General features: G+C 49.7%; 11 protein-coding genes across 11 annotated transcripts; 8 read left to right on the top strand and 3 right to left on the bottom strand.

Moving 5' to 3' along the window:
- Nucleotides 1-1,614: 1,614 nt before the first annotated feature.
- On the top strand, nucleotides 1,615-2,884 carry COCSADRAFT_256674 (uncharacterized protein). The gene has a single exon (XM_007706835.1). The coding sequence runs from the start codon at nucleotides 1,784-1,786 to the stop codon at nucleotides 2,747-2,749; it is 966 nt and encodes a 321-aa protein (XP_007705025.1). The 5' UTR covers nucleotides 1,615-1,783; the 3' UTR covers nucleotides 2,750-2,884.
- On the bottom strand, nucleotides 2,885-6,776 carry COCSADRAFT_256673 (uncharacterized protein). Its single transcript, XM_007706836.1, has 3 exons — nucleotides 6,644-6,776; nucleotides 3,763-6,588; nucleotides 2,885-3,711 (listed from the first exon to the last, which is right to left on the bottom strand). The coding sequence occupies exons 1-3, from the start codon at nucleotides 6,685-6,687 to the stop codon at nucleotides 3,021-3,023; spliced, it is 3,561 nt and encodes a 1,186-aa protein (XP_007705026.1). The 5' UTR covers nucleotides 6,688-6,776; the 3' UTR covers nucleotides 2,885-3,020.
- A 208-nt stretch (nucleotides 6,777-6,984) lies between these two features.
- Nucleotides 6,985-8,422, top strand: COCSADRAFT_127789 (uncharacterized protein). The gene is made up of 2 exons (XM_007706837.1): nucleotides 6,985-7,150; nucleotides 7,208-8,422. The coding sequence occupies exons 1-2, from the start codon at nucleotides 7,125-7,127 to the stop codon at nucleotides 7,980-7,982; spliced, it is 801 nt and encodes a 266-aa protein (XP_007705027.1). The 5' UTR covers nucleotides 6,985-7,124; the 3' UTR covers nucleotides 7,983-8,422.
- A 447-nt stretch (nucleotides 8,423-8,869) lies between these two features.
- On the top strand, nucleotides 8,870-9,370 carry COCSADRAFT_101677 (uncharacterized protein; the record flags this gene model as incomplete). Its single annotated transcript, XM_007706838.1, has 1 exon — nucleotides 8,870-9,370. One exon carries the CDS (start codon nucleotides 8,870-8,872, stop codon nucleotides 9,368-9,370), a length of 501 nt encoding a protein of 166 aa, XP_007705028.1.
- Nucleotides 9,371-9,620: 250 nt separating this feature from the next.
- COCSADRAFT_347803 (uncharacterized protein) lies at nucleotides 9,621-10,146 on the top strand (the record flags this gene model as incomplete). The annotated part of the gene is made up of 1 exon (XM_007706839.1): nucleotides 9,621-10,146. One exon carries the CDS (start codon nucleotides 9,621-9,623, stop codon nucleotides 10,080-10,082), a length of 462 nt encoding a protein of 153 aa, XP_007705029.1. The 3' UTR covers nucleotides 10,083-10,146.
- Nucleotides 10,147-11,363: 1,217 nt separating this feature from the next.
- COCSADRAFT_127792 (uncharacterized protein) lies at nucleotides 11,364-12,537 on the top strand. Its single transcript, XM_007706840.1, has one exon. It carries the CDS (start codon nucleotides 11,490-11,492, stop codon nucleotides 12,363-12,365), a length of 876 nt encoding a protein of 291 aa, XP_007705030.1. The 5' UTR covers nucleotides 11,364-11,489; the 3' UTR covers nucleotides 12,366-12,537.
- Nucleotides 12,538-12,715: 178 nt separating this feature from the next.
- Nucleotides 12,716-15,672, top strand: COCSADRAFT_127796 (uncharacterized protein). Its single transcript, XM_007706841.1, has 5 exons — nucleotides 12,716-12,990; nucleotides 13,046-14,405; nucleotides 14,480-14,742; nucleotides 14,798-15,116; nucleotides 15,180-15,672. Exons 1-5 carry the CDS (start codon nucleotides 12,853-12,855, stop codon nucleotides 15,524-15,526), a joined length of 2,427 nt encoding a protein of 808 aa, XP_007705031.1. The 5' UTR covers nucleotides 12,716-12,852; the 3' UTR covers nucleotides 15,527-15,672.
- Nucleotides 15,673-15,695: 23 nt separating this feature from the next.
- On the top strand, nucleotides 15,696-18,246 carry COCSADRAFT_41138 (uncharacterized protein). Its single transcript, XM_007706669.1, has one exon. The coding sequence runs from the start codon at nucleotides 15,984-15,986 to the stop codon at nucleotides 17,892-17,894; it is 1,911 nt and encodes a 636-aa protein (XP_007704859.1). The 5' UTR covers nucleotides 15,696-15,983; the 3' UTR covers nucleotides 17,895-18,246.
- Nucleotides 18,247-18,690: 444 nt separating this feature from the next.
- On the bottom strand, nucleotides 18,691-20,854 carry COCSADRAFT_347812 (uncharacterized protein). Its single transcript, XM_007706842.1, is given in 4 exon segments — nucleotides 18,691-19,948; nucleotides 19,964-20,417; nucleotides 20,435-20,597; nucleotides 20,652-20,854. 4 exon segments carry the CDS (start codon nucleotides 20,843-20,845, stop codon nucleotides 18,819-18,821), a joined length of 1,941 nt encoding a protein of 646 aa, XP_007705032.1. The 5' UTR covers nucleotides 20,846-20,854; the 3' UTR covers nucleotides 18,691-18,818.
- A 328-nt stretch (nucleotides 20,855-21,182) lies between these two features.
- Nucleotides 21,183-22,058, top strand: COCSADRAFT_164842 (uncharacterized protein; the record flags this gene model as incomplete). Its single annotated transcript, XM_007706843.1, has 2 exons — nucleotides 21,183-21,297; nucleotides 21,364-22,058. The coding sequence occupies 2 exons, from the start codon at nucleotides 21,183-21,185 to the stop codon at nucleotides 22,056-22,058; spliced, it is 810 nt and encodes a 269-aa protein (XP_007705033.1).
- A 761-nt stretch (nucleotides 22,059-22,819) lies between these two features.
- COCSADRAFT_30738 (uncharacterized protein) lies at nucleotides 22,820-23,347 on the bottom strand (the record flags this gene model as incomplete). Its single annotated transcript, XM_007706625.1, has 1 exon — nucleotides 22,820-23,347. One exon carries the CDS (start codon nucleotides 23,345-23,347, stop codon nucleotides 22,820-22,822), a length of 528 nt encoding a protein of 175 aa, XP_007704815.1.
- Between the last annotated feature and the right edge of the window lie 57 nt (nucleotides 23,348-23,404).

Here is a 23,404-nt window from a genome sequence, read left to right on the forward strand (position 1 = left end):
TTTGGACCGCGCCGGGTGCCGCAAGGCTTGGTGAACTGGCAGTATCCGTGTTCGCTGCTGAGGAGATGTGGCAGACACACCAACCATTAACCTCAAGCGCATGTTCACGCCAGTGGCGAAATGTGATATTTCCAGAGACCAGCAGTAAGAAAGAAGACCTTACTGGCGTGAACTGTCTTATTTGCATACTCGCCAGGCGAGACCCTCGCTTCAAGCTCATGCAACGCGAAACCGACATGCACGCACCGCCGCTCTACCACCCCAAAGAACACCACCACCTCTCAGTGGTTGAACTATAGTCATTCAAGGTCTTTCATGTCACGTTGCGAAAACGCGCCGCCAGTCATTGAGGTGTGGTGATACTTACGTAGTCGCAAAGCCATTGGAGTCAAATTTAGCTCCAGTTGTTATATTCGTGAATACCACGGTGATGAATGCGATAACGTTAGTGCTTACGCTTGGTGCAGTTGACAGGACGTGTCAAGATTCGTGATGTTTGTAGCAGATGTGACATGATGTAGTAGGTGATTGTGGATAAAGAGAGCACCTGGTACGTGGTTGGGAGCGATTTGGGGCAATACTAGGGGAGTGTGGCCTCCAAAGCGAGGTTGTAGATACACAACGATGCTGTGATAGTGTTAAACCCAATTCTTTAGTCATAAAAATAGCATGTGTGTTAGTCGGGTAGATCGATGTCGAGTACTTGGACAGAGATTGAATGTGCGCGGCCGAACTCAACTAACTATATTCCAGGTGACGACTAAATTGTGACAAATTTTCGTACCCCACGCTAAGTGGCACGTGAACGACCATCATTGTGGACCGTGAGATGACTAGATATGTGACAGTGGAGTTGATGTTTCACGAAAACAGCTTCGTACTACTGAGGCGTGTATGCATCGCTGAAGTATTTCATAAGTTGAAAGAAGGTAGTTATCTTTGATCTATTCTAAGAGTATGCTCTTTATCCGTTAGCTGTGTTCAGTTCTTTCCATTACAATTGCTCAGATTCGCAAATTGATGTCTTCAAAACGGTCAACATGTACATACCAATATCAGCAGTTTAGCGATGGGCCTAAAGAAGCTGATGTCAATTACCTCAAATAGTAAGTACGCATTTTCAATTAGTCCGATTGGACCGGAACACTCCCCATTCGCATATCATACATATGCACGCCAAGAATGTTGGGGTAGAAGCAGGAAGCTCGAAAATATGTACCTGGAGAACTGGCCCAAGCTGCGGCTGCACTGTGACGTCATGTTCTCAACCATGTCCTATCTCTTACCTCAGAGCAGTAAACGATTTGCAGCCTCTTTGCTAGAAAAGGCAGAATCCTGCGATGAACAAGAATTTAAGAGCTTGGAAGCATGAAGAGAATCTGCAAAAACGTTTGATGGGACCTTGAAGATGACCAATGCGCGTTCGTCTTATGCACAAGGGTAAGAAGATTAACTTTCATCCGTCATTATCGGTAGTTAAGCTTGAAGAGAAGAAAAAAAATTGAGTAGACTCAACTTCACAGAAGAAATGATGCTACACATATCTAAATATCTGAATTTTAAATCAAACTGATATGCATGTTTCCCAACTAACAACACAACCATGCATATCTACGTCCCAGCATACCCCACAGCATAGACATCCAAAGCAATACCCACCCCAAGCTTCGCCCCGCATAACGACCCGCTTTCCATTCGGCCCGTACTACACTCACCTTAAACCTCAAGATATAAAAAAAATACCATCCTGTACAACCACCCTCACCCCACCCAACCATCCACCATGCTCCTCCACCTCCGCAAAGCCCTCCCACCCCTGCTCCTCCTCTTCCACCCAGCCACCCAACAGCAACTCCCAACACCCCAACCCACCTATCCCGAATGCCTCTCCAACACCACCTCCCTCCTCCCCCCTCAAACCTGGGACTCCCACATGCACATCCTCGACCCAATCCGCTTCCCCTACGACCCCAGCGCCCCCTACAACACAAGCGTACACTCCCTCTGGTCTGCCCTAACCTTCGAAACCCGCCTCGGAATCTCCAACGTCGTCATCGTCCAACCCTCTCTCTACGCAAACAACAACACCTTCCTGCTCACCCAGCTGCGCGCCATTGGCCCGGAGAACGCGCGCGGAGTCGTCCAGTTTGCACCGGATATCGCGCGCAGTGTGCTGGATGAGTGGCATAGACTCGGGGTGCGGGGTGTACGGTTGAATCTGCTGGATAGGGCGAAGGGGATGAGTGATAGCGTGCTTGCGGGGTTGGTGCAGCAGTATGCGGATGTGGTGAGGTCGTTGGGATGGGTGCTGCAGATTTATATTTCTATGGACAGGATTGCGGATATTGAGGAGACGTTAAGCGGATTGAATGTTACGCTGTGTTTCGATCATTTTGGACACCCTGAGTTGCCGGCGTTGGAGGAGGGGGAGGAAAAGGGATTTGATGTTTATTCGGTTCCTGGGTTTGCGGCTTTGGTAAGGTTGATTGGGGAGGAGAGGACGTGGGTTAAGTTTTCTGGTGCGTATCGGGTTGATGGGAAGATGGTTGCGCTGAATAGTGTGGCGAAGGAGATACTGAAGGTTAGGACGGATAGGATAGTGTTTGCGACGGATTGGCCGCATACGAGGTTTGAGGACTATGATGTTCGGCCGTTTGTGGAGAGGTGTCTTGAATGGGCGCAGGAGTTCAACTGTGTGGAGCAGATGTTTAGTGGGAATGCGAAGACGCTGTGGGATGTCAAGGGTTGATTGTGTAAGAGATGGATCTGTAGGCTGAGTACGATTGGGCGTCACCCTGAGTTCTTGAGATTTTGTAGCCGACTGGCTGTAAGTCTTATTCTACCAGTAGACACCTAGAAACTCTTGAACTAGACTCATCAAAGGTAGCAGTCATCCACCGGACTATATGCTAACAACATCCAAACGCCGTCGCCATGCATATCTGCATATCATGCCAGGTATCCAAATTAATGCCTAATGAACAACGCCAATTCCAAACTTCAATCAAACACCGTGTTCCTCATTTCCCACCAAATATCCTCTTAATATCTGCAAACTTGACTGGCTTAACAAGGTACATATCCACACCCGCCTCTTGAGCATCCATCTGATCCTGTGCACTCGCTAATCCTGTGAGCGCTACAATATGGCTCTTGGGTAATCCCATCTTCGCCTCATATTGGCGAATTTGCCTCGTACTCGTCAGACCATCCATGACCGGCATGCTTAGGTCCATGAGTATAAATTCAAATGGTCTGCTTGGTGAGCCTGTAGACTTAGATTCAGATTTGAATGTTTCAAGAGCTTCGAGACCATTTGTAGCTTCGACATAGCGCAGATTCTGACGCTTAGCAAACACAACCAGGAGTTTGAGGTTGATAGCGTTGTCATCTACAAGAAGAACGCGTGGATTAAAGTACTCGCCATTCTCACTATGGCTGGGGCTTAAAGGAGTGATGGTCGAGGGGAAAGGCCTTGGTGGAGGTGGTGAGGGAAACCCGACACAATCATTATATTGCTTCGTGGACGACAACTCGGGAGGCCTGTCGCTATTACTTCGCTGGGGCAGGTTTCGCTCTGGGACGAGAGACTGAAACTCTGGCTGCACGATGGAGGAGCTCATCGAACGGCTGATGGTTCGCTCGGTACTGAGCTGTGAAGCGCGGCTTTGGCATGATAAGAGAGTTCGAGCAAGCTTTCTAGGACCGCAACTATTAAAGATTTAGCATAATCAATGGTGCCAAGGAATTCGTATTACTTACGGCTGGGTGACAATTTCAGCTATCCATCCTAGCGTATCCATCTGTCTTGCGAGCTGAGTCTCAACTGCTGCCTTCTCGGAAGTATCTGTGCAAATACAGACCACACCGAGCGGAGACTTCTTAAACTGACTGGCTATTGCCTTGTGTATCAGTTGGAAGAGTGATGGAGAGTCGGTAAGTAGGAAGTTGGTATCAGCCAGCGAGGTATTGGTATCGGAGTTTTTCGACTGAACAATGTTCATATCAAAGTTCTTACAAGCATTCTCCATTGACTGTTTTGTCCTCAGGCCACGTTGGACACCGTCAGTTTCAGTCATGTCGCAAATGATACTAGCTGATAAGCCCTTCAACTCTTCTGGAGCGCGCAGAAATGCATGGTCCAGGTGTGCATTCTCCTTGGAACCGATTGGCAGGCGCATGTTAATCTTGATAATGGTACCGGCATTTTGAGTGCTTTTGACCTCAATCTCACCCTTCAGAGACTCAACAATTTGCTTTACGATTGAAAGACCCAGCCCGGTACCGGAACTGAAAGGATCTTCTTGGCTAAACGGCGAGAATAGCTTTGTCCGTTGGTACTCTTGCGACATTCCTCTTCCAGAGTCTTCGACGCTGAGACTCAGATTCATGAAGTTGGCAGTCGAACCGTTTTGTAGCATCTTTATGGCAATGAAACCAGAATCAGTGTACTTCAAAGCGTTGCCCACCAGATTCATCACGATTCGACGGAGGGCACCGGGCTGAGAGCGCACAATCCAACTGACATAAGGGGCCACGATTAGCGATACAGCAACAGAGCCATGCGTATCTCTGCCTTCTACATCGATATTGGCATCTAATTTTTGTTTAGAGCCTTTCGTAGCTGCATTTTCGGCTTGGTCATAGATGGCAGATCCATGAATGTTGTGTGTTTTTCTGAACGTATGGCCAGCGCAGACTGTGTCGCAAACTTCTTCCACCAGTTGAGCCAGGTCGATGTCAGAAGTAACACCAAGAATGGAATTGTCAGCCGGGAGTCTCTTGTTCCGACCCTGACCTCGATGTCTTTGGGCAGCGTTCCCTTTCTGTAATTTGTTGATCTTCGCGTAATCAAGTACGTGGTCAATGGTATCCAGTAGCGTCTTTCCGCATGTTTCAATCGAAGAGACGAGAGACTCTTGGTATGCCGATGCCACTGTCTCACGTAGAAACTCGACCGAGCCAAGGATACCGTGAAGCGGCGATCGTAGCTCGTGTGAGATGGATGCGATGAAGGTTGTCTTGGCACGATCAGCCTTTTGCGCATTGAGGCGCGCTACCTCACTGGTGACCGAGTTTCCAAAAGCCTGTAGGTACGGCAGCTCGTTATCCGGGCTCATCAGCCTTCCAGCTTGAGCTGTCCAGATGAAGCCTCCTGCAATCCATCTTTCCGTACTGGGATCCCACAAGGGCAAGAAGATCAAACTGCGGACCTTGGGTAAAACCTTCAAAAATTCTGTGGGAATAAATCGTTCTCGCTTCTTTCGCGGCTTCTTTGTGCCCGCTGTAGATGCGTTTACAGTGCGGTCCGATTGCTCGGTTTCGGAGCGCTCGGATCGCTCATCGGATGAATTGACGCCGATGCCGTCTTCATTGAAATTGAAAAACTTTCCGTAAGGGTAACGGTGTATGTAGCGCTCCATAGCAGCCTCGGTGAAGCTAAACTCAGTGTGCACCAAACTCGCGTTACCTTCCCGCAAAGAAAGCCCGGCTATAGGGCACGGTTTGCTATCGACGATGTTTGGATCCGCTGTGCTATGTGTATTGACAAGGTTCTGCTTTTTTATTCTTCGCGACGTGGTCGAGTCGCCGGTATCGGTGTTGTGTGTCGCACTCTCGTCGCTGCTCCCAGCGTTTCGGTTGTAGTCGTAGAGGTGAGTCCTTATGCCGGCTGCAGATGTATCGAAGAAGACGACACCATCAGCATCCGTACTCTGCCGTATAATGCGAGCTGCGCGGTGAAAGATGCGAGACGCGTCCGACTCGGAATCGCGCTTGCGCTGCGCTTGCCTGCTGGCCGTGGCATGTGTGAATGTGGAGTTGCTTTCAGACCCTTCCTCATCTAGCGTCACCAAGCGCGCGTTTTCAGTCTGCCTCTCCATAGTGCTGGATCGATTGCTGTCCTCGCGCATGTCCTGAGCAGACGAGCGCTCGATGAACTGGGTCAAGCCTCGTACCATGCGCTCCCCCTTATTCCGGTCCATACTGTCTTTGGCCAACTCAAGGTGCTCCATGATGGCGGCCGCAACATCTTGCATAAAGCGCAGCTCAGCAGCAGTAATACCTTCACGAGGCTTTTCGTCAGATACAGCATATACACCAATGCGATTTCCAGCCTTGGTGACAATGGGAACACCTGCGTAAAACCTCACACCAGGCTCGGACGTGACATAATCTCTCTCAGCGAAACGAGGATCTAATCTGCAGTCAGGAATGACCATGCATTCCGCCTCGTACGTATCGCCATTCTCTTCCTTTGCGATATATGTCGATGTGAAGGTATGGTAACAGACAGCGTCGACCTTGTTCAGTATGGCGTTGCCTAGCCATACCTCGTCCTCAGGCTCTTCGGCGACAGGTTTGAATAGTGAAAGTGTGCGAGTGGCTTCAGCGAGGATGTACTGTCGGCTCGAGTCGATCAGGGAGACCATAGCCCGGCGCGTGTCAAGACGGAGCGTAGCCAGCTGCGCAAAGGCAGTCAAAGAGCGATCGCGCGACGACTGCGGCTGGTAGCCAGAGTAAGTCAGAGGCTTACCAGAGCCGTCGGCATCTAGTAAGCTCTGGCCGTCGAGCCATGGGCGGTAATACCTGGGGGATAGGGTCAACGGCAGCTAGACTAGAGTACATATGCATAGTGACTAACCTGTGGAGATCACGCTCTCGAATTGCTTCATAAGAATAGCCCATGGTACTTTGTGTTAGCGGGGGGGATATCTCAACATGGCATTCCACACGCGCAATAATTCACGTATCCCAAGGCAAAGGCACAGTGGCGGGGGACATGCGACGAGTTGTGTCAACCCACGCCATCGACGATTAGCTGGAGATTGATGCCGGGAGCGACTGTTTTGAGTGGGTGATTAACTCAATGCGTATTAGAGGCCCCGACCCTGGCCAGTGGAGATTCCAAGATTCCACGGACATTTTGCCATGGGCACAGAGAATCCGATCAAAAGACGTCTGCGGTTATCGAAGCATGACGTGCTATCGGAAGGCGCGCTTAGTGGCTTCGCACCCGCAAATCCGAGCAGACGCCGATCTCCCGCAATGCCGCCGATTTGCAATGAACAGAACCTGCACACCGAAACACACCACGCAACAAAGCCGGCGAGACAGGAGACGCAATGTTCGAACTGCCGGATGCGAAGCGGTAAATCTCGACCAGGAAGATATCCAGCACCGGCTACATCATACTAACTTTGCCAAGGGTGCGTCGCGACGAGCTCCAGTCGCCCACATTGTCACCACGCTCTTCTCCGGATCGAGACCTCGAAGAGCTTTTGCGGTCCAAGATTCACAGCCAATTTACGTATACAACGACCGAAGAATTTGTCGAAGATGCTGCGCACAGCGATGAAGATGAGGCGGAACTGCGACTCTTTGCTGCACCTTCGAATGCGCCCGCGCAAACACACAAGATCCGTTTATCATCCCCCACTGCCGACAGTGGAGAGCCGGGCCTCATCTTGAAGAAGCCCCGAAGCTACTATCTTGCCGATGAGCCCACAAGTGATGAGGAGGTTGCCTTCCAGGCGGCAGCCATCGATGGAAAGGGCGTCTTGGAGCTGTCACAGCTGCCTTGGCCGGGTTGCGCCTTGCCGTGGAAAGTGCGCAAAATCTCGCCAGCAGGGATGAGAAAACAAGTCTTGGTCGGCCATCCTCCAATGCTCACCACGGTAGAGGAAAAGATACACAAGCGCACAAGAAAGAGTAAGAAGACGCGAATTGCAATTAGGAAGAAGCTGCAGGCGACCAAGGAGAAGCAGAGTGAGCAGGCACGGCTTGCCCAGGAGAAGCTGGAGGCGGAGCGCGAAAAGAAGACGCGCAGGAACAGAGAAAAGAAGCTGAAGAAGAAGGCAAAAGAGCAGGCCAAGAAGGCGGTGGATGGAGGGAATGAAGAGACCAAGGAGGTTGCGAGAGATGCTGAAGAAGCATCTGTGACTAACCCTATTGCCGCTCCCGCGGATGACGCAATGACTTAAACTCAACTATGTGACATTCTTAGGTTACAACAATCACGTGGATGCTAACCGGGCTAAGCATGCGCCTTGGAGAGCGTTCTCTATGATACAGGGCTCTCAACCATGATGTTGCCTTCATCCGCTTCCCCTTGAAGCGCAGCGTGTGCAAACGATACCTAATAGCAATATATTTCCCAGTCTGCCTGAGAGGGAGAAACCTCTGTAAATACTCGAAAGTACAGAGGCGGATATAACTCCGGTACAGAGCCCTGCTCCTTCCCCCTTGAAGGCCGTGCATGTTGATCCACATAAAGACCATGGGTTTCTCGCTAGATATGTATCCTGCGCTCCTTCATTCTTGTATACAACAGGAGGCAAGTCAGCAACGTAAAATTACAAGAATACTGAACTGTGCATTCAAACGCTCCATTTGTTGTAACTATTTCTTTCTTAATTCTATCCATCCTCGCAACTAACTCAAACCCCTTCTTCCACAACCCCATGACCTCTGCATTTAGCCTTGTCGCGCCACACTGTAGGCTGTGCACTCAACCTTTCCCCTCCCTACCCTTATAAAAGTGATGACGTCGCACGTAGTAGCGGAATTCGCTCACAGACCTTTGGGCAATATTTCTCTCAGATACGATTTTCAGTATAGCTCAAGTAGCGTTCTATACCCTTAACTACGCGTTGTTTCAACTTTAGCCTCGTTAACGTCGACGTGCTAATAACATTATGCTTATAGAATTGTATTATGATAAGGGTTTATACATAGTACTTTATAAAGGTATGTTTTGGAATTGTTAAGGAGATTTAACACTCTACAAGAATGTTACTATTGCTAAGTCTAAGCAGAAGCTAATAGGTAAGTAGATCGTAGTATCTCGAACTAATACGCCTGAGTTACCATGGAATCTTGGGAGCTTCTGTGCGGCAAGCCGAAACCTGCGAATGGTTCAGAGCATCTACCGGAGTTTACATACGAGCCGTTAGCATCAACCCAGGGATGTATTCGCCTCATTGACATCCTCGAGCTTTCCACAGATGGCACTATTATATACACTATGAAAGAAAAGCAATTCAATATCAATAATGGCAGCTACAATGCTCTTTCATATTGCTGGGGCCTGTCCAGACCTCTGCATCGAATCATCATCAATAATAAAGTCCTGTATGTTCGAAAGCACATTTGGGATTTGCTGAGAGCTATCCACGTCGGACAAATGCACCACATCTTTTCCATTGCAAGCACCATCTATGCTTGGATAGGAAATTGGGACACTAGATTTGGCTCAGCCTTCCAAAAACTTGAAGAACCCAACGCAGATAGTGAGCTAGCTCTTTCATTTCTTCCCCAGCGTTCATGTATAAAAATTGATTATATCATAACATGTTGTCCCATGTTCTAATGTTGATATAGTCTCCAGAATCTGCAATAGATATTTAAGTGTAAACACTTCTATGCGACACTTGTTCACACGGGACTATTGGAGCCGGATGTGGATAGTCCAAGAAAATATCCTGGCTTGCAACATTCGCCTCCTCTGTGGTGGCAAGTCATCGGCTTGGAACACCAGATCGGTATCGCAAATTCTAAAGACAGCCATCAGATAGCAATGGACGGTTTATCCTTCTAGAGAGCAAGCAATCACAAGAAACATGAGCGTTGCACAAAATTTGGTTCGCTTATCTCTGAGTCGTGCTCGAGGTGACAACACCGCCGATTGTCCAACCTTGTATGAGCTTCTTAGTCAATTGGGGCAAGGGGGATGTGCGGACACCCGTGATAGGATCTGCTCACTACGTGGGCTGTTCCTCGAAGGGCCAAACCTACAAGTCGACTATCTCATTAGTACTCCTGCCCTTTTCTTCAACGTTCTATTAGCACTTGAACGCAAAAGAGGATACCGTGACTGCCTAGTCTTAAGGCATGCTCTGAGCCTCACCCATCAGGATCTAGAGAACTACTGGACTAGTAATAAGCGGCATAACAGTAACTTTGAGAATATCACGATCCACTTGGCGGAACTCAAGTCGATCAAGGAATGGAGCAACCCACTAGCTCCAGAAATCGACTTTACTCCCTTACATGACGAAATTAGATCCAGTGATTATATTTGAGAGTTTGCACGCATGCTGCACCTCAGCCACGCACTTATTCTAAGAGATGATTCTAGTTCTGTTAAGGATGCGACAGGAACAATGACATGTGTCGCATTAGGACTGACTCATCAGCTCCAATGGTCCTATAATGGGCCTTATCGCGCATACTGCCCACATCTCTGACTCAGCGTATTTCCTTGGGAGTCATTCCAACCCGCTACAGTAAGGAAGCAAAGTTGGGGGCCATCATCGTCTTCACTAACCATTCATATCAGCCCATCCATGCTACTCTTCCTTATCAGGTGGTTTGATATCACTGCCAATTTGTATAAGTGTAATGGCGGCGTGTATAGCAACGGGAATGAATCTCCGTTCTCAGAACGATCGTACTGGAAGATCACTGGGCATACAGCGATACGTCGCCCGCTCCGATCCCAACCGCTGCATTTTCCCACCATCCATCTCAAGAATTCGATCAAGGCTACAATTCTTGAGACTCTGACATTGGAAGCCAGTAGGATTATTCCGTGCGACTGTGAGCCAACAGCAGATTATTCTGGAACATCTACGATGAGTGGCCGTGAACACTGGTGTTCTAACCATATCCACTATTGGTGGAGACGCCGAGTGCGATGTTGCTTCATGATCTCAGACGATGGGGGCCCGCCGGATCCTCCCACCAGGGTGCAGCGATGTTTACATTATGATCAAACGTCATCATCATCCTCTTCCCTTCATTCGTCAAGGCTACTCTGGCAACCAGAACCCGGAACCGGTTGCACTCCCTGTAAGCATGAATATGTATCTAGGCGGTATGCCGGTGGTTGTGCGTCACGACTTCTTGAGGATTTGAGTATGACATTTCGAATGGCATGACGGAGACAGTGTATACTAGAAAGCGCCCTTCAGCCCTTTAGACAGCTGCTAGCATAGAAAAAGCGAAAGCATTCTTTGTACATGTTGATCATTGTTGAGCAATGTCTCACTCGATAGAAGTTGAAGTCGTTCAAAAAGCTTGTTTCGTGGTGTTTCAACATTTGTAAACATGATCTGTGATCTGCCGTGCATGACAGTCTAGGCACATGCAAGGCACCAACGGAGTTTGCTGGAAAATTGGTCGAATAATAGAGAGCTTTTCAGCGTTTGCCAAAATTCGTAACATGTTAGCGTAGAAATCGGGTTTCACATAGAAAGAATCTCCGGCTCGTATGTGGCAGAACATGATGCAACAGTGGCGGTGGTGCCCATTGCCTTGAGCGTGCTCGCTCGCTTCTGCGACCCAAACGCCGAGTCAGTTGGAAACAGGGACCCAACGTGACCCTTAACACCACCACCTACTCACCTACACCAACTGGCCCGCATAAAGGTGCCCAAGAGCAGTACCGAACGCGCAAACCTTCGATCGGCACAGCTCGTCAGCCCACCATGTCGTCTTACCTCAATAATCTCCTCACCAACACGACATCGCGCTACAACAACCTGCGACGACAAATCCTATCCGACGAGGCAGATGGCGATACAGAAGACGACTCGCACCTCTCGCGAGTACTTCGCGCATATTATACGGAAAAGGGCAGGCCCTTTCCCCAATGGCTTCCACCAGACCCAAAGGGCCCTCAGCCCACAACTCCGACGCAGTTCGCATCTTCTTCGTCGCTGCGACAACAGGGACAAGCACCAATGGGCAGAGGAGGTGGAGGACTCAGCGATCTGTGGGATACTCCTGCGCCGCAACAGCAGGCACAAGAACCACTGTCGCTCCGCCGAAGTGCAGGGGGACGTGGCGGAGGAGGGCGCCCGATGCAAGGCCGACCCATGGGCAACTCCTTGACGCCAGAGCCTCAAGTACAGGGACGGCCATTACCAAGTCAAAGGGCTGGTAGCTACCAGAGTTCGGTAGGAGGACGTTCTCAGGCCGAGTCTTCATCACCACCACCAAGCGCAGGAGGGGGCACATCCGCGCAGGAAAGGCTCAAGGCCAGGCTATGGGGGAGGTCACAGAGCCCAGCGCAGCGCGGACCAGCTTCAGATTCTGGCAGCGCCAATCCGTCTAGCCCGCGCAGCCCATACGACCAAGGAGGGCGAGCACCATACCCGGAAGAGCGAAGCAACAGCTATGGAAGTAATGGCAGCGCTGGTGGAAGGCAGCAGGGCTATTCTGGCATGTCGGCAAACTCGCCTTGGACTGGCAATGCCGATCCGTATGCGCCACAGAGTGGAGGAGGATACGGGGGAAATGCACCGCCACGCGGACCACAGGGCGGACGTATGGGCCTGCCGAGTGGACCGCGCATGCGCTAAAGGCCTTTTAAATTCTTGGTGGGTTGAGCATGGCGTAACGGAGTGGTTGTTGGTACTCACTGGGAAGGCAAGCATGGGTCTGTAGACATTTGGCAACATAGTTCAAGTTTACTGTACAGGCAGGTCCTTAATAATATCGATCTATTCAACACAGGGACATATCAAAACACCGATTTCAGTTTTCGATTGTTCGCGCGCACCGTGTCGTTGTCCAGGTTGTGCTACCACTACCACCACCACCACCTGATTCGATGAGGGGCGACGGTAGCGGCGACGCGTTCCCCGCGCACAGCCACACTCGTCATCCGGCGAGCTGAGCCTAGCCTGCAAGCATCATCTGCGACTATACGCCGCCGTCCGAGCATGTGTACCAGTTTGCCCAATACCTAGGTTATCTTCTACATACTCGCCAGCATCTTGGACCTGCACACAAATCTCGCTCCACATCTAGTGCCACTGTATAACCCTGGTGGTCTTATCGCCCCGCATGGCTTCCCAAGCAGAGGCGCCACCCTCTCCAACCGCGAGCTTCTATGATATGAGTGATGATGAAGAGGGCGAGTACAACACAATTCGACATACTAGCAGTGGCAAAGGCGTAAAGTTGCTGTATACAAAGAGCAAAGTTCGCACAACGACGTGTACATTTGGCCATCTGCAGACTGTACTAACACGCATAGGTATACGTACATCCCTCGCCCTCGTCTAAAGACAACATCCCTGGCTTCATTGCCCTCATACAACAAAAGTCAACCCGCTCCCCCAACGATGCACGCCCTACTTCGTCCTCGTCTGCTCGAAGCGTCAGCGCGTCCTCACTACTCCTTTGCTGGATACCAGAGTCGAGCCTCGGCGATGCATACGATACCTACGTCAAGGTTGATCTATCAGACTCCTCATCACCACCTAAACAGTCATATTTGGTGCCACCACCTCCCCCACCTTCCACACACTCTGTAATTCCCGGGTATGCATTTGCACTACCCGTCAGCGAGATATATTCGGTCTTGATACGACCACCAAGTATAGGATGGTGGTTTGGGAGCGTGGTTGTCAATACCCGTGCGGGTGACAGTTTTCCTGCGCTATTCTTTCATGACAGCGAGTGCCAGTCCACTATTATGCAAAGGAAGAAGCTCGCAAAGGAGAGCTTTGATCCGTTCGGTGATGGAGGTGGCATGTTCTGGGGCGGCGACGAGGTACTCAGATGGCTCAAACGATACGTCACAGTCGAGCGGTCGGGAGCCGACCCGAGTATATATCTCATCGACCCCTCTGAAGAAGACAAGAAGTCATTCGGAAAAGATGTGGCGCCGAGGAAGAGCACCGAGGGTCAAGCAGGCGCATCGTCTTCGCAACAAGGCGGACAAAGAGACGGAGCTATGGATCCAGTAACAAAGGCGCTCAAAGAGGCGAGATGGAATTTCCTCGAAAAGCTCAGCCAAGTCACTACATTTACAAGAAGGACTGCACAAGCCGTTGCAGACAACCCCAAGATCCCCCCTCAGGTTAGGCGCTTGATTCAGAATCCAGAGGTGCAGACTTTGCAGGAAGAGTTCGACAGTGCACGGTTATATTTGGCGAGGTGGGCTATGGGCATCGCCGAGCAAAGTGAACGAGAGCGAAACCAGCGCATATGGACAGCCAAAGACGTCTTGGCCATGGAGGAAAGCGACGTCGGCGACTTCGAGATTCTAGACATGGACAAGATGACTATGGCCGATCGAAGAAAACCAGTCACCTTGGAAGAGTGGATGGGCTTTTTTGATTCCAAGGGACGGCTGCAGTTAATGCCAGACGAAGTCAAGGACCGTATCTTTCACGGTGGCCTAGATCCCGACGACGGCGTACGCAAGGAGGCATGGCTATTTCTCCTGGGTGTCTACAAATGGGAAAGCTCAGAGGAAGAGCGACGCGCCCACATCAATAGCCTTCGCGACGAGTACATTCGACTCAAAGGCGCCTGGTGGGAGCGGATGGCTGAAGGTCAGCACACCCTAGAGCAAGAAGAGTGGTGGAGAGAGCAAAAGAACCGGATAGGTTAGTTCTAGTGTTTACATTCGCTCGCTTGAATATTCACTGACTTTCCCCATTCTATGGGGTCCGTTGTGTAGAGAAAGATGTACATCGCACAGATCGAAATATCCCCATCTTTGCTGGCGAGGATATCCCCCATCCTGACCCTGACTCTCCATTTGCAGATGTTGGCACGAACGTCCATTTGGAGCAGATGAAGGATATGCTGCTTACCTACAACGAATACAACAAAGGTCTCGGCTACGTACAAGGCATGAGCGATCTGCTCGCACCCATTTACGCAGTCATGCAAGACGATGCAGTTGCTTTCTGGAGCTTTGTGGGATTCATGGACCGCATGGTGTGTTTTCCAATAAATACGGAACATTGGAACATAGGGGCTAATTATGAAATAGGAGCGAAACTTCTTACGAGACCAGTCTGGGATGCGCAAGCAACTCATGACTCTTGACCATCTTGTACAACTCATGGATCCTAAGCTGTACCTGCACCTTCAGTCAGCGGAATCGACCAACTTCTTTTTCTTCTTCCGCATGCTACTTGTTTGGTATAAGCGAGAGTTCGAATGGGCAGATGTTTTGCGATTATGGGAGTCCCTATGGACCGACTACCTAAGCAGCAACTTCCATATCTTCATTGCATTGGCTATACTGGAAAAGCATCGGGAGATTATCATGGCGCATCTCAAGCACTTTGACGAGGTGCTTAAATATGGTAAGTGAAATGGCCCCTGAAGAAGCCCGTCTTTGCGCTCTGCAGACACTGACATTGTTGTAGTCAATGAACTTTCCGGTACTATGGACCTGGAGTCAACACTCGTCCGCGCCGAGTCTCTGTTCAAGAGATTCCAGCGAACAGTAGAAACTATTGACAAAAAGGGAAACTTTCCCTCGGCACCACAAGCGAGGCAACGGAAGCCAGCCACTGGGGTGGCTGGGGGTTCAGGCTCCTCAACATCGACCAACCAAGCGACGACCTCTGGTACCGATAAAGGCAAGCAGGTTGGTGGGGATGAACAAGAGGCGAGAGTGATCAGTCCAGAACTCCGTGCATTGTTAAGTCGAAAAGTAGAGAAGCTCGATAAAGATAAGACGTCAGAGCAGGGTAATGGCGTTGGCAAGTAGGCATGGTGGAGGATTGTTATCATTAATTCACGAGTGGCGTTATGGGATGGCTGGATAGTTTTGGGAATACATCGGGGCATTCACTGCGGCTGGCGCGTTTGATAGGCTAATTCAGAAACGCCATTGATGATATCGTATCTCCACGTTCATTGCGCACCCCGCACTTCATCTTTCGTCATCACGTGGTGCCACGTCTGCCCTCATGCATCATGTTTTTATGTTTCATTTTCAAGAATATACCTGCTGCGTCCTGACCGCGTTTTCACCTTCAATCAAAATCGGTTGCGCGGCTGTCGCTCATGGGCCTGACTCGCGCGTTCCGTTTTCTCCAAACAGTAGCCTAACACTTCACAACTTTATTAATCACCAACGCTACACTTGTATGATATGAACAAACCGCGTGCGGCTGCACCCTTTTCACTTCATGAAGAGAGATACCGTGCCAGTGAAACCCTCAATGAACTATATCAATCGCTTCATCAACCGGCACTTGTCGCCGCGTCCGCGTACACAACGACCCTCTCAGCCGCCGAAACCCCTAGCGAGCTCCCATCACCAACAAAGGATACGCTTGCGCCCTCATTCTCACCACAAGCACAAGCGACGCAAACGCCGCCGGGAGATGACGGCTTTCAAGGGACCTTGGTCTAGCGACCTTGATTCATTCAAGAAGTTGGTGCACTCGATACCAGAGCAGTACAAGCCCTCTTTCGCTACTTCCTCAAAGGCAACGCTCGACAAGATTTGCGATCCAGGCGTGCTACATGTCTGGGAGTCGAACTCTGACGTCGACAGCTTGCTACAGCTCGCCTCAATCATTGCTAAGCTCTGCAATCTTGGAGTGCGCAAGAACGCCGGCGCGAATCCTAAGGATGGCTGTATGGTAATTATCGCTGAAGAGAACAGCAGTGGGAGCAACTTTAGTCGAATCTGCGAGTATGTTGGTTACTTGACGGGAGCCAAATCACGGAACCACCTCGAAGACACTGTTGCCGCGTATGGCAAGATTGTTGTGGTCAGGGGCTGGGACAACAGTGTACTGAGTGGGCAGCGTGAGGCGCTTGAGAAGACTGTCCGACGAATCAACATAGCGATTGAGCGTGTCTTGAAGATGGGAAAGTTTGAAGGCAAGAAGAGGAAGATTGTGTGGCATCACAATGCAGTCATACCCTTCTTGTTGCATTGGATCAACACCACGACACCGGCCTTGCGCTTGACCATATCTGCGATTACCATCACTGGCTCACTGGACTTCTCCACTGGCATTGGACCCTCTATTGCCGGTCGCGCAAACAAGGTACCTGACCTCGAGCGCCTAGAACAGTATGCGAAGAAGCTTGGCGTTCCAGTTGTCTTTCTCGACTCGTCGTCACAGCTCATCAACTTTGACTATTTGGGTACATACATGTACTACTACGCCTACTACATCAACACCTTCCTACCTTCCTCACTATCTCGACCTCACCTCGAGAAAGCTCAGGACGAACTCGTCACCTTTGCATTCAGACTCCGCGCAGCCAGCGAAGCCAAGTACGGCATCGAGGCAGTCAAAATGGTACAAAAGTACCTGGACCCACGCACCGCCAAACAATGGGCACACAACTGCATCAACAAAGACAGCTACGAGAAATCCAAATGCCGCGCCGCCGGCAAAGACGAATCAATCCACCACGCCGTCCAACTTGCCGACTGCCCCTTCGCCCGCTTCTCCCCGACCCCCGGCGTCCCTGCCTTCGCGCGCCTCGCGGTCGGCCCAGCCTCCACCTCGACAAAAGACCACTACACCGCCGCCCCCGTCAGCATCGCATTCCGAAAATCGCAATTCCGCCCCGCCAGCCCATCAACCTTCTACATCCTCATCCCGCAAGCCAGTCAGGACCTCGAAAAAGTCACAAACCGCATCCAAGGCCTCATGATGGCGGTCCTCGAGCGCGTCCGCCGCGAAAAAGGTAACCCGGTGCTCGGCGACGCCGAGAAGAGCATGTGGCGCGATGTCGTCAAAGCGTGTAGCTGGGCGCTTGATGGAAGTGAGGAGAAGATGCCAAAGGAGATGGTGCGCAAGGTGCGGTTTGTGAAGCAGAAACTCAAGTCCGGGACGTGGGGGTATGCGGTTAATGCTCCGGCCACTAACGCTGATGCTGCGGGTGGAGCAGCGAGCAATGGGGCCGTGCAGCAGGGCGTTGAGATGAATCGACCGTATGCGTTTGATCAGGGCAAGGGGCAGAGTGCTACGCCGGGGTATTATCAGGGTGGCGTACAGCATGTGCTTCAGGCGCCGTTGGATGGCGCTGTTCAGGTTGCGCCTGCGCAGGTTTATCCTAGTGTTGGGCTTGGAGGGCTTCGCGGGAGTGGGCGCGGGTTTACTTGACATATTGCTTTCTTTTGTTTTAAAGGTATGCTGGCATTGCAGTTGTTTCCTTTTTCCCCTTCTTTCCTTCTTCCTTCTTGTTTACACTTTTAGCGTTGTCGGACATGCATGAGCATTGAGCATGTGGAGTTTAGGTCATGACCTGACGATCAGATGATGCATGGATGGGTATATATCTTATGAGTAATGATACTTATGATTGAGTATGTTCTAAGCATAATACCGCTTTCTGTGTGCTGGTAATGAAAACGGCAGAGTGAAGAAGTGTAGTCGAGTATATTTATTTGGTAGTGTTTTTTTTGTTGAATTGGTCTGCTTTCTATATTTTGTCGATACTCATTTTGAGGGCTGGCATGTACTAAGAGTATACTATTGAATAGTGCTGATTTTTAGGCGTTGTAATTCATTGCACCTAACCGTATCATCATCTATTCCGTGTCTAGTATCCTCGTCTTGACATTGTACATGGACTGTACAGCAATCCTTTACTGCTATGGTAGAGGGATACCACAGACGTTCTCACTCATTCAGGACTTTTGCAAAAGATAACCATGAGGGAGTAAATTATGCTAGAATTACAGGATCTTTGTGTATTCAAAAGAAGCTAGATACAAATATACGTGATATCTTGGGGTATGGATCTCCAATGCAAACACTTGAACCTAGAGCAGGTCCTCTGTTGGCGGAATATGGGCTTCCCGTCTCTCCTGGCTATCTACATCTTGTTCAGCCTCATTTCTATGTCGCCCAGCATTATTTCCTCCTCGTTCTGCATTAGTTTGAGCTGCAGTTAATATCGAACCGTATGTGGATGCTGAGATCCATATTGCTCTGCCAGTCCATTGTATGCTTGTCGGTATAGCTTCGCTGCTTCCACGTATCGATGAAGTCCGTGCAAAGCTTGGGCGAGATGGTAGGTACGCATCAGTGTATGGGGATGGCGCTCCCGGTAGATATTCCTAATACTTGCCGACATAACTTCTCTGATTCCCCATACCTACCTTGAGCATATAGAATTTGTGGCATATCACTCATAATACGCAGCGTTAAGTAATGCTTCTCCCCTAGCTTTTTCTTATACTCCTCTAGAACTTCTTGATAGAGCTTTTCTACCTCGCTGTACCTGTTCTGACGAGACATTAATAAAGCTAGGTCTCTTATAGTTGACAGCATTGAGTGATGCTTCTCTCCTAGCTCTTTCTTATACCCCTCTAGAGCTTTCTGATAAAGATTTTCGGCCTTATCGTACTTGTCTTGAGAACACAACGATGATGCCAAATTTGCCATTTGCTCCAACGTACTGGGGTGGTTCTCTCCTAGCGCCTTCATGCTCGCTTCCAGTGCTTGCCGGTTGAGTTTTATTGCCTCTTCGTGCCTATCTTGACACCGAAAAATTAGCGCTAACTGTGTCATTGTATACAGAGTTTCCCTGTCACTGGGACCCAAAATCTTCTCCTCAACAGCTAGTGTCTTTGCTGTAATCTGTGCTGCAGTAGTACAGTCCTCTTTTTGATATAGATAAAACGCTGCATTTCTCAGCACCTGGGCCCATGACGGTAATATCTCTCGAGTAGCTGGTGTGTTGTGAAAAAGTGGTTCCACGTGCGGAAACAACTGCTGCCACTTTTCCCAGTCTTCATACGACCCAGCTGGGAAATCTTTCTCCATCAGCTTTACAAATTCTCCTTCCCATCGCTCTGCATCACCATAGGATGACAGCCATGCTCGCGTGCTGAATTGCATTAGAGCGTGCATCTCGCATGTATTGTTTGCGGTCGTTGTTACCAAGGAGTATGCTTGTAAAGTAGCCAGGTCCTCGCCAAACCCGCAATCATCATCATCATCATCATCATCTTCTGCGACAGTTACCCTTACTGTGTACTTTCTGAATCGCCACAATATCCACTCTGGTATTCCTTGTGGGCTGAAGTAGCTCATGAGCGACAATAGGTCAGCTGCCGATGGCCGTTCGTAGCGGATCTGGTCGAACGACATCTGCCAGGTAGTCAATATCGAGCTTGAGGCACTCTCATCTCGACGCAACTCGACTACATCTCACTTCAGCAAACACTCTCGTTTCTTGTCGTTTTTCTGAAAATCGTGTAGATAGCGTGCCACTGTCATGTTTGCACATCGATTCATGTATGTAGCCGCCTGGATGATGGCAAGAGGTATACAGTTGAGTGCGTCTAATAGTTCTAGAGCGCTCTCTTCAAGGCGTGGATTGCATAGTTTGTTGCGCAGCAGCTGGAGGCCCTCATCTTTGCTAATAGCAAGCACTTCGCACATCTTGTTGTGATCACCCACTAAGCCGTAAACTGCATCTTTGCTCCGCGACGTGACCAGTGTTGTTCCATTGCGACTCGGAGGGAGGTAGGTGGTTAGAGAAGCACGGGTGTCAGTGTCTTTCTTACGCCGCTTGCATTTCAGGGATGGGAAAAAAGCCTCTACATCGTCAACATTGTCCAAGACCATGAACCATTGCCCATTTGTCTCATCCCGCAACCAGTCTCTAACCAGTTTCTAACCAGCTGTAACACGTTCACTTTGGGGTCGTCCCTGCCCGGCAGCTGTAACCGGTCTGCGATATCTTTATACGCTTCCTCGAACCAGGCGGGGGTATTAGCATGCACCCAAAAAACAAATGTCTGCGGGCTCGTATTGCGGATGCTATGGGTGTATTGTATCGCGATCTGCGATTTGCTACGACATTTCAATGTGTTGATACTACAATAAGCCTACAATATATCAACATACCCTACTCTGCCAAGACCCATCAGCGCTGCTTGCGCTCCGTTTCCCGCGCACTTGTCGCGTACCCATGCGAGAATATCGGGCCTGTCAACATAGTCTGGATCTGGCGCAAAAGGCACCATGGAGAAAGGTTCGAGCTGGCGACGAGGTGCTGGCAGAGCATTATCCGCTCTATCAGGCCCAAAGTTGAAGTTCATTGTCCCACCAGGTCCACAGTGTGGAGCTGGGATAGCGATGTGAGCTTCCATGGGCCCGTGGAAAGTGCTGGCCATGGCGAGGTGGAAAGGTGACTTTGTAAGACTTTGTACTCGGAGAGAGGTAAGGAGAGGAATCAGAGACGACTTGTAGCTAAGCTGCCTGGATAGGAATGTGCCAAGCGAGTATCAGTCTCAGCCTTGTGCACTTCAAGTTCTGCAATGTCAAGTACTTCCTGCTTCTATGCTATGTTTTCTTGTGCTAACTATTGAATCTGGTTCATTTAATATGCGCCTTCTATGACGCAACGGCCATGGCGGATACATCCTGCAATAATTTATGGGGCAGACCGTTCCCCGTTACGCCATCTTGTCTCACACCTGGGGGCCAGATCATGACGAAGTCACCTTCACAGATCTCGGCAAAGACATAGACACATACACTTCCAAGCCAGGTTACAAAAAGCTACAGTTCTGTGCAGATCAGGCGGCCAAAAATGGTCTCTGCTATTTCTGAATAGATACCTGCTGCATCGACAAATCGAGCAGTGCAGAGCTCACCGAAGCAATCAACTCTATGTTTGCCTGGTACCGCGACGCTGCTCGATGCTATGTCTATCTTTCTGACGTTTCAGCCGGCACCCCAATTAGTGGATCATCAGACCAACAAGAATGGTACCCTGCTTTCCAGCAAAGCAGATGGATGGCGAGAGGGTGGACGCTTCAAGAGCTATTGACTCCCGCATCTGTTAAATTCTTCTCAGTCGAAGGACATCGACTCGGTAACAGATACTCGCTTTTGCAGGAACTCCACAGTATCATTGGCATAAGCATCAAAGCTCTTCAAGGGGGTTCATTGGACAGATTCAGCGTTGAAGAGCGCCTGTCGTGGGTGGGACGACGGCAGACGAAGCACGAAGAAGACATGGCATATTCACTTCTGGGTATCTTTGATGTACATATGCCACTTATATATGGGGAAGGTCGGAAGAAGTCCTTTGCCCGACTGCGCAGGGAGATCAACTTATCCGCAAATGGAGGGCCTTTGGATATACCTCAGAGCAACATCCCAAAAGACCAAAACCAAGCGTCCATGATGTACAATACACCTGTATTCAATGGGCTTATATCAGGCCATTATGTGGTACCAGGAACTCATGTCACAGGCGGTACAGTCAACTTTAACTTTGGCAAAGAACGTGATGTTTGCCGTTGAAAGAGAAAATCAAGTCTAAGGTCTAGAAATGATACAATCACACACTATATACAACCTGATATTCATGTTTGTAGAATGAAGAATACTTGAAGGTCATTAGGCCTAGTGCGTCGCTCGCTGAGCAAAGACACAATAGAGAATTCATTTGAGCTAGATAGACAGGTAGCAATTATAAGATAGTAATTCATGGTTCTGAAGAAATTCCGGTTGCCTAGCCCGATCATCCGTTTGTATCGTCCGACTAGGGCGTTGTTGATTTGGGAAACATTGGCCTGGTCTAAGTCGTCGACTAATGGTAGTGTTTGGAGCGCCGCCTCATTGATAAAAGCTTACCGTAATGCATTCAAGCTCCTCAAGATCTCTTCGTAGCCATCTACAGTGGCAGGGTCGGAGCTATAATCTCCTCTTATCTTGAGACACCACGTCAGCCAGGCACGGAACTCATCCCCAGTACTTTCCACCGCTGGATATCGTCCATACACATCCACGTCTTCGATGATAGTGCGCCAAATTGCTTCAATATTGGATTGGCCATTATTGTATACGGATGGAGACTCTTTTAAAAATCTTCGAAATCGGTCATATCACTGCGGTGGTTTCGACAGAGCCTACTGTAGGGATTAAGACGAACATGTCCTCTGTGCCAGTGATGAGTTATAAGGGGCGATGCAGCCCCGGTGCAATAATACAATAGGACACATGCCTCGTGCACTGAAGTCAAGAACCTAACTCCATTTGAGAGGCTCCAGTCTCTGCGTTCCTCATTGGCAAGACCGAGCACAGAATGATAACAAGACAATATATGGGAGGCTCAGAAGCAGATGACGAGCTACCGCGGCCAAGGATGTAAGTTCGTCTTGGCTATAGTCGACATTGTACAAACTTCCTGTAGCGTTGGTAAGAGACTTAAGAATGCCTAGCGAGAGGAAAATGAGGTCTCTTGGTTTTGATGCTTGCTTCCATCGAGTACGTGGCATCATCAAGATAATCCATGATTCGGGAGGCACAGTGCCGTATCCTGTAACTAGCAATTTCCGATCATCAACCGATAGCTTGCGGTCGACAATGGTTTCCTTGGATTCGATTTGAACGAGTATGGGGTTTGCGAGCTGACTTGAGTGCGTGTTGAGTTTTGATATGTAGCCGTACCAGTGTGCGCATGTACGGAGGGGTGAAGTGATGATCTCCGCACATGATGAGAAGATCTTTCGCAGAGATGGACTCTTATATAACCCACATGTGCCTGAACCGGCCTCGACGGTAGAGTCTCGTCTATGCTCTCCAGGCATCCTCAGCTGACGTGAGAGTCCCTAGAATCTTCCAAAGCCGAGACTCTCCTGGGCTCA

The sequence above is a fragment of the Bipolaris sorokiniana genome (assembly GCF_000338995.1).
Source record: "Bipolaris sorokiniana ND90Pr unplaced genomic scaffold COCSAscaffold_17, whole genome shotgun sequence".
In the NCBI taxonomy this organism is placed as follows: domain Eukaryota; kingdom Fungi; phylum Ascomycota; class Dothideomycetes; order Pleosporales; family Pleosporaceae; genus Bipolaris; species Bipolaris sorokiniana.

Coding starts and splice junctions, on each gene's coding strand:
- COCSADRAFT_127796 (XM_007706841.1), top strand. CDS start 12,853: ATGGCTTCCCAAGCAGAGGCGCCACCCTCTCCAACCGCGAGCTTCTAT. Junction 14,406..14,479: donor AGAGCAAAAGAACCGGATAG/GTTAGTTCTAGT, acceptor TCCGTTGTGTAG/AGAAAGATGTACATCGCACA. Junction 14,743..14,797: donor TGGGATTCATGGACCGCATG/GTGTGTTTTCCA, acceptor ATTATGAAATAG/GAGCGAAACTTCTTACGAGA.
- COCSADRAFT_41138 (XM_007706669.1), top strand. CDS start 15,984: ATGAACTATATCAATCGCTTCATCAACCGGCACTTGTCGCCGCGTCCG.
- COCSADRAFT_256673 (XM_007706836.1), bottom strand. CDS start 6,687: ATGGGCTATTCTTATGAAGCAATTCGAGAGCGTGATCTCCACAG. Junction 6,589..6,643: donor CGAGAGCGTGATCTCCACAG/GTTAGTCACTAT, acceptor CCTATCCCCCAG/GTATTACCGCCCATGGCTCG. Junction 3,712..3,762: donor GCTGAAATTGTCACCCAGCC/GTAAGTAATACG, acceptor AATCTTTAATAG/TTGCGGTCCTAGAAAGCTTG.
- COCSADRAFT_347812 (XM_007706842.1), bottom strand. CDS start 20,845: ATGAACTTCAACTTTGGGCCTGATAGAGCGGATAATGCTCTGCCAGCA. Junction 20,598..20,651: donor ATGGGTCTTGGCAGAGTAGG/GTATGTTGATAT, acceptor GAAATGTCGTAG/CAAATCGCAGATCGCGATAC.
- COCSADRAFT_127792 (XM_007706840.1), top strand. CDS start 11,490: ATGTCGTCTTACCTCAATAATCTCCTCACCAACACGACATCGCGCTAC.
- COCSADRAFT_256674 (XM_007706835.1), top strand. CDS start 1,784: ATGCTCCTCCACCTCCGCAAAGCCCTCCCACCCCTGCTCCTCCTCTTC.
- COCSADRAFT_127789 (XM_007706837.1), top strand. CDS start 7,125: ATGTTCGAACTGCCGGATGCGAAGCG. Junction 7,151..7,207: donor GAACTGCCGGATGCGAAGCG/GTAAATCTCGAC, acceptor AACTTTGCCAAG/GGTGCGTCGCGACGAGCTCC.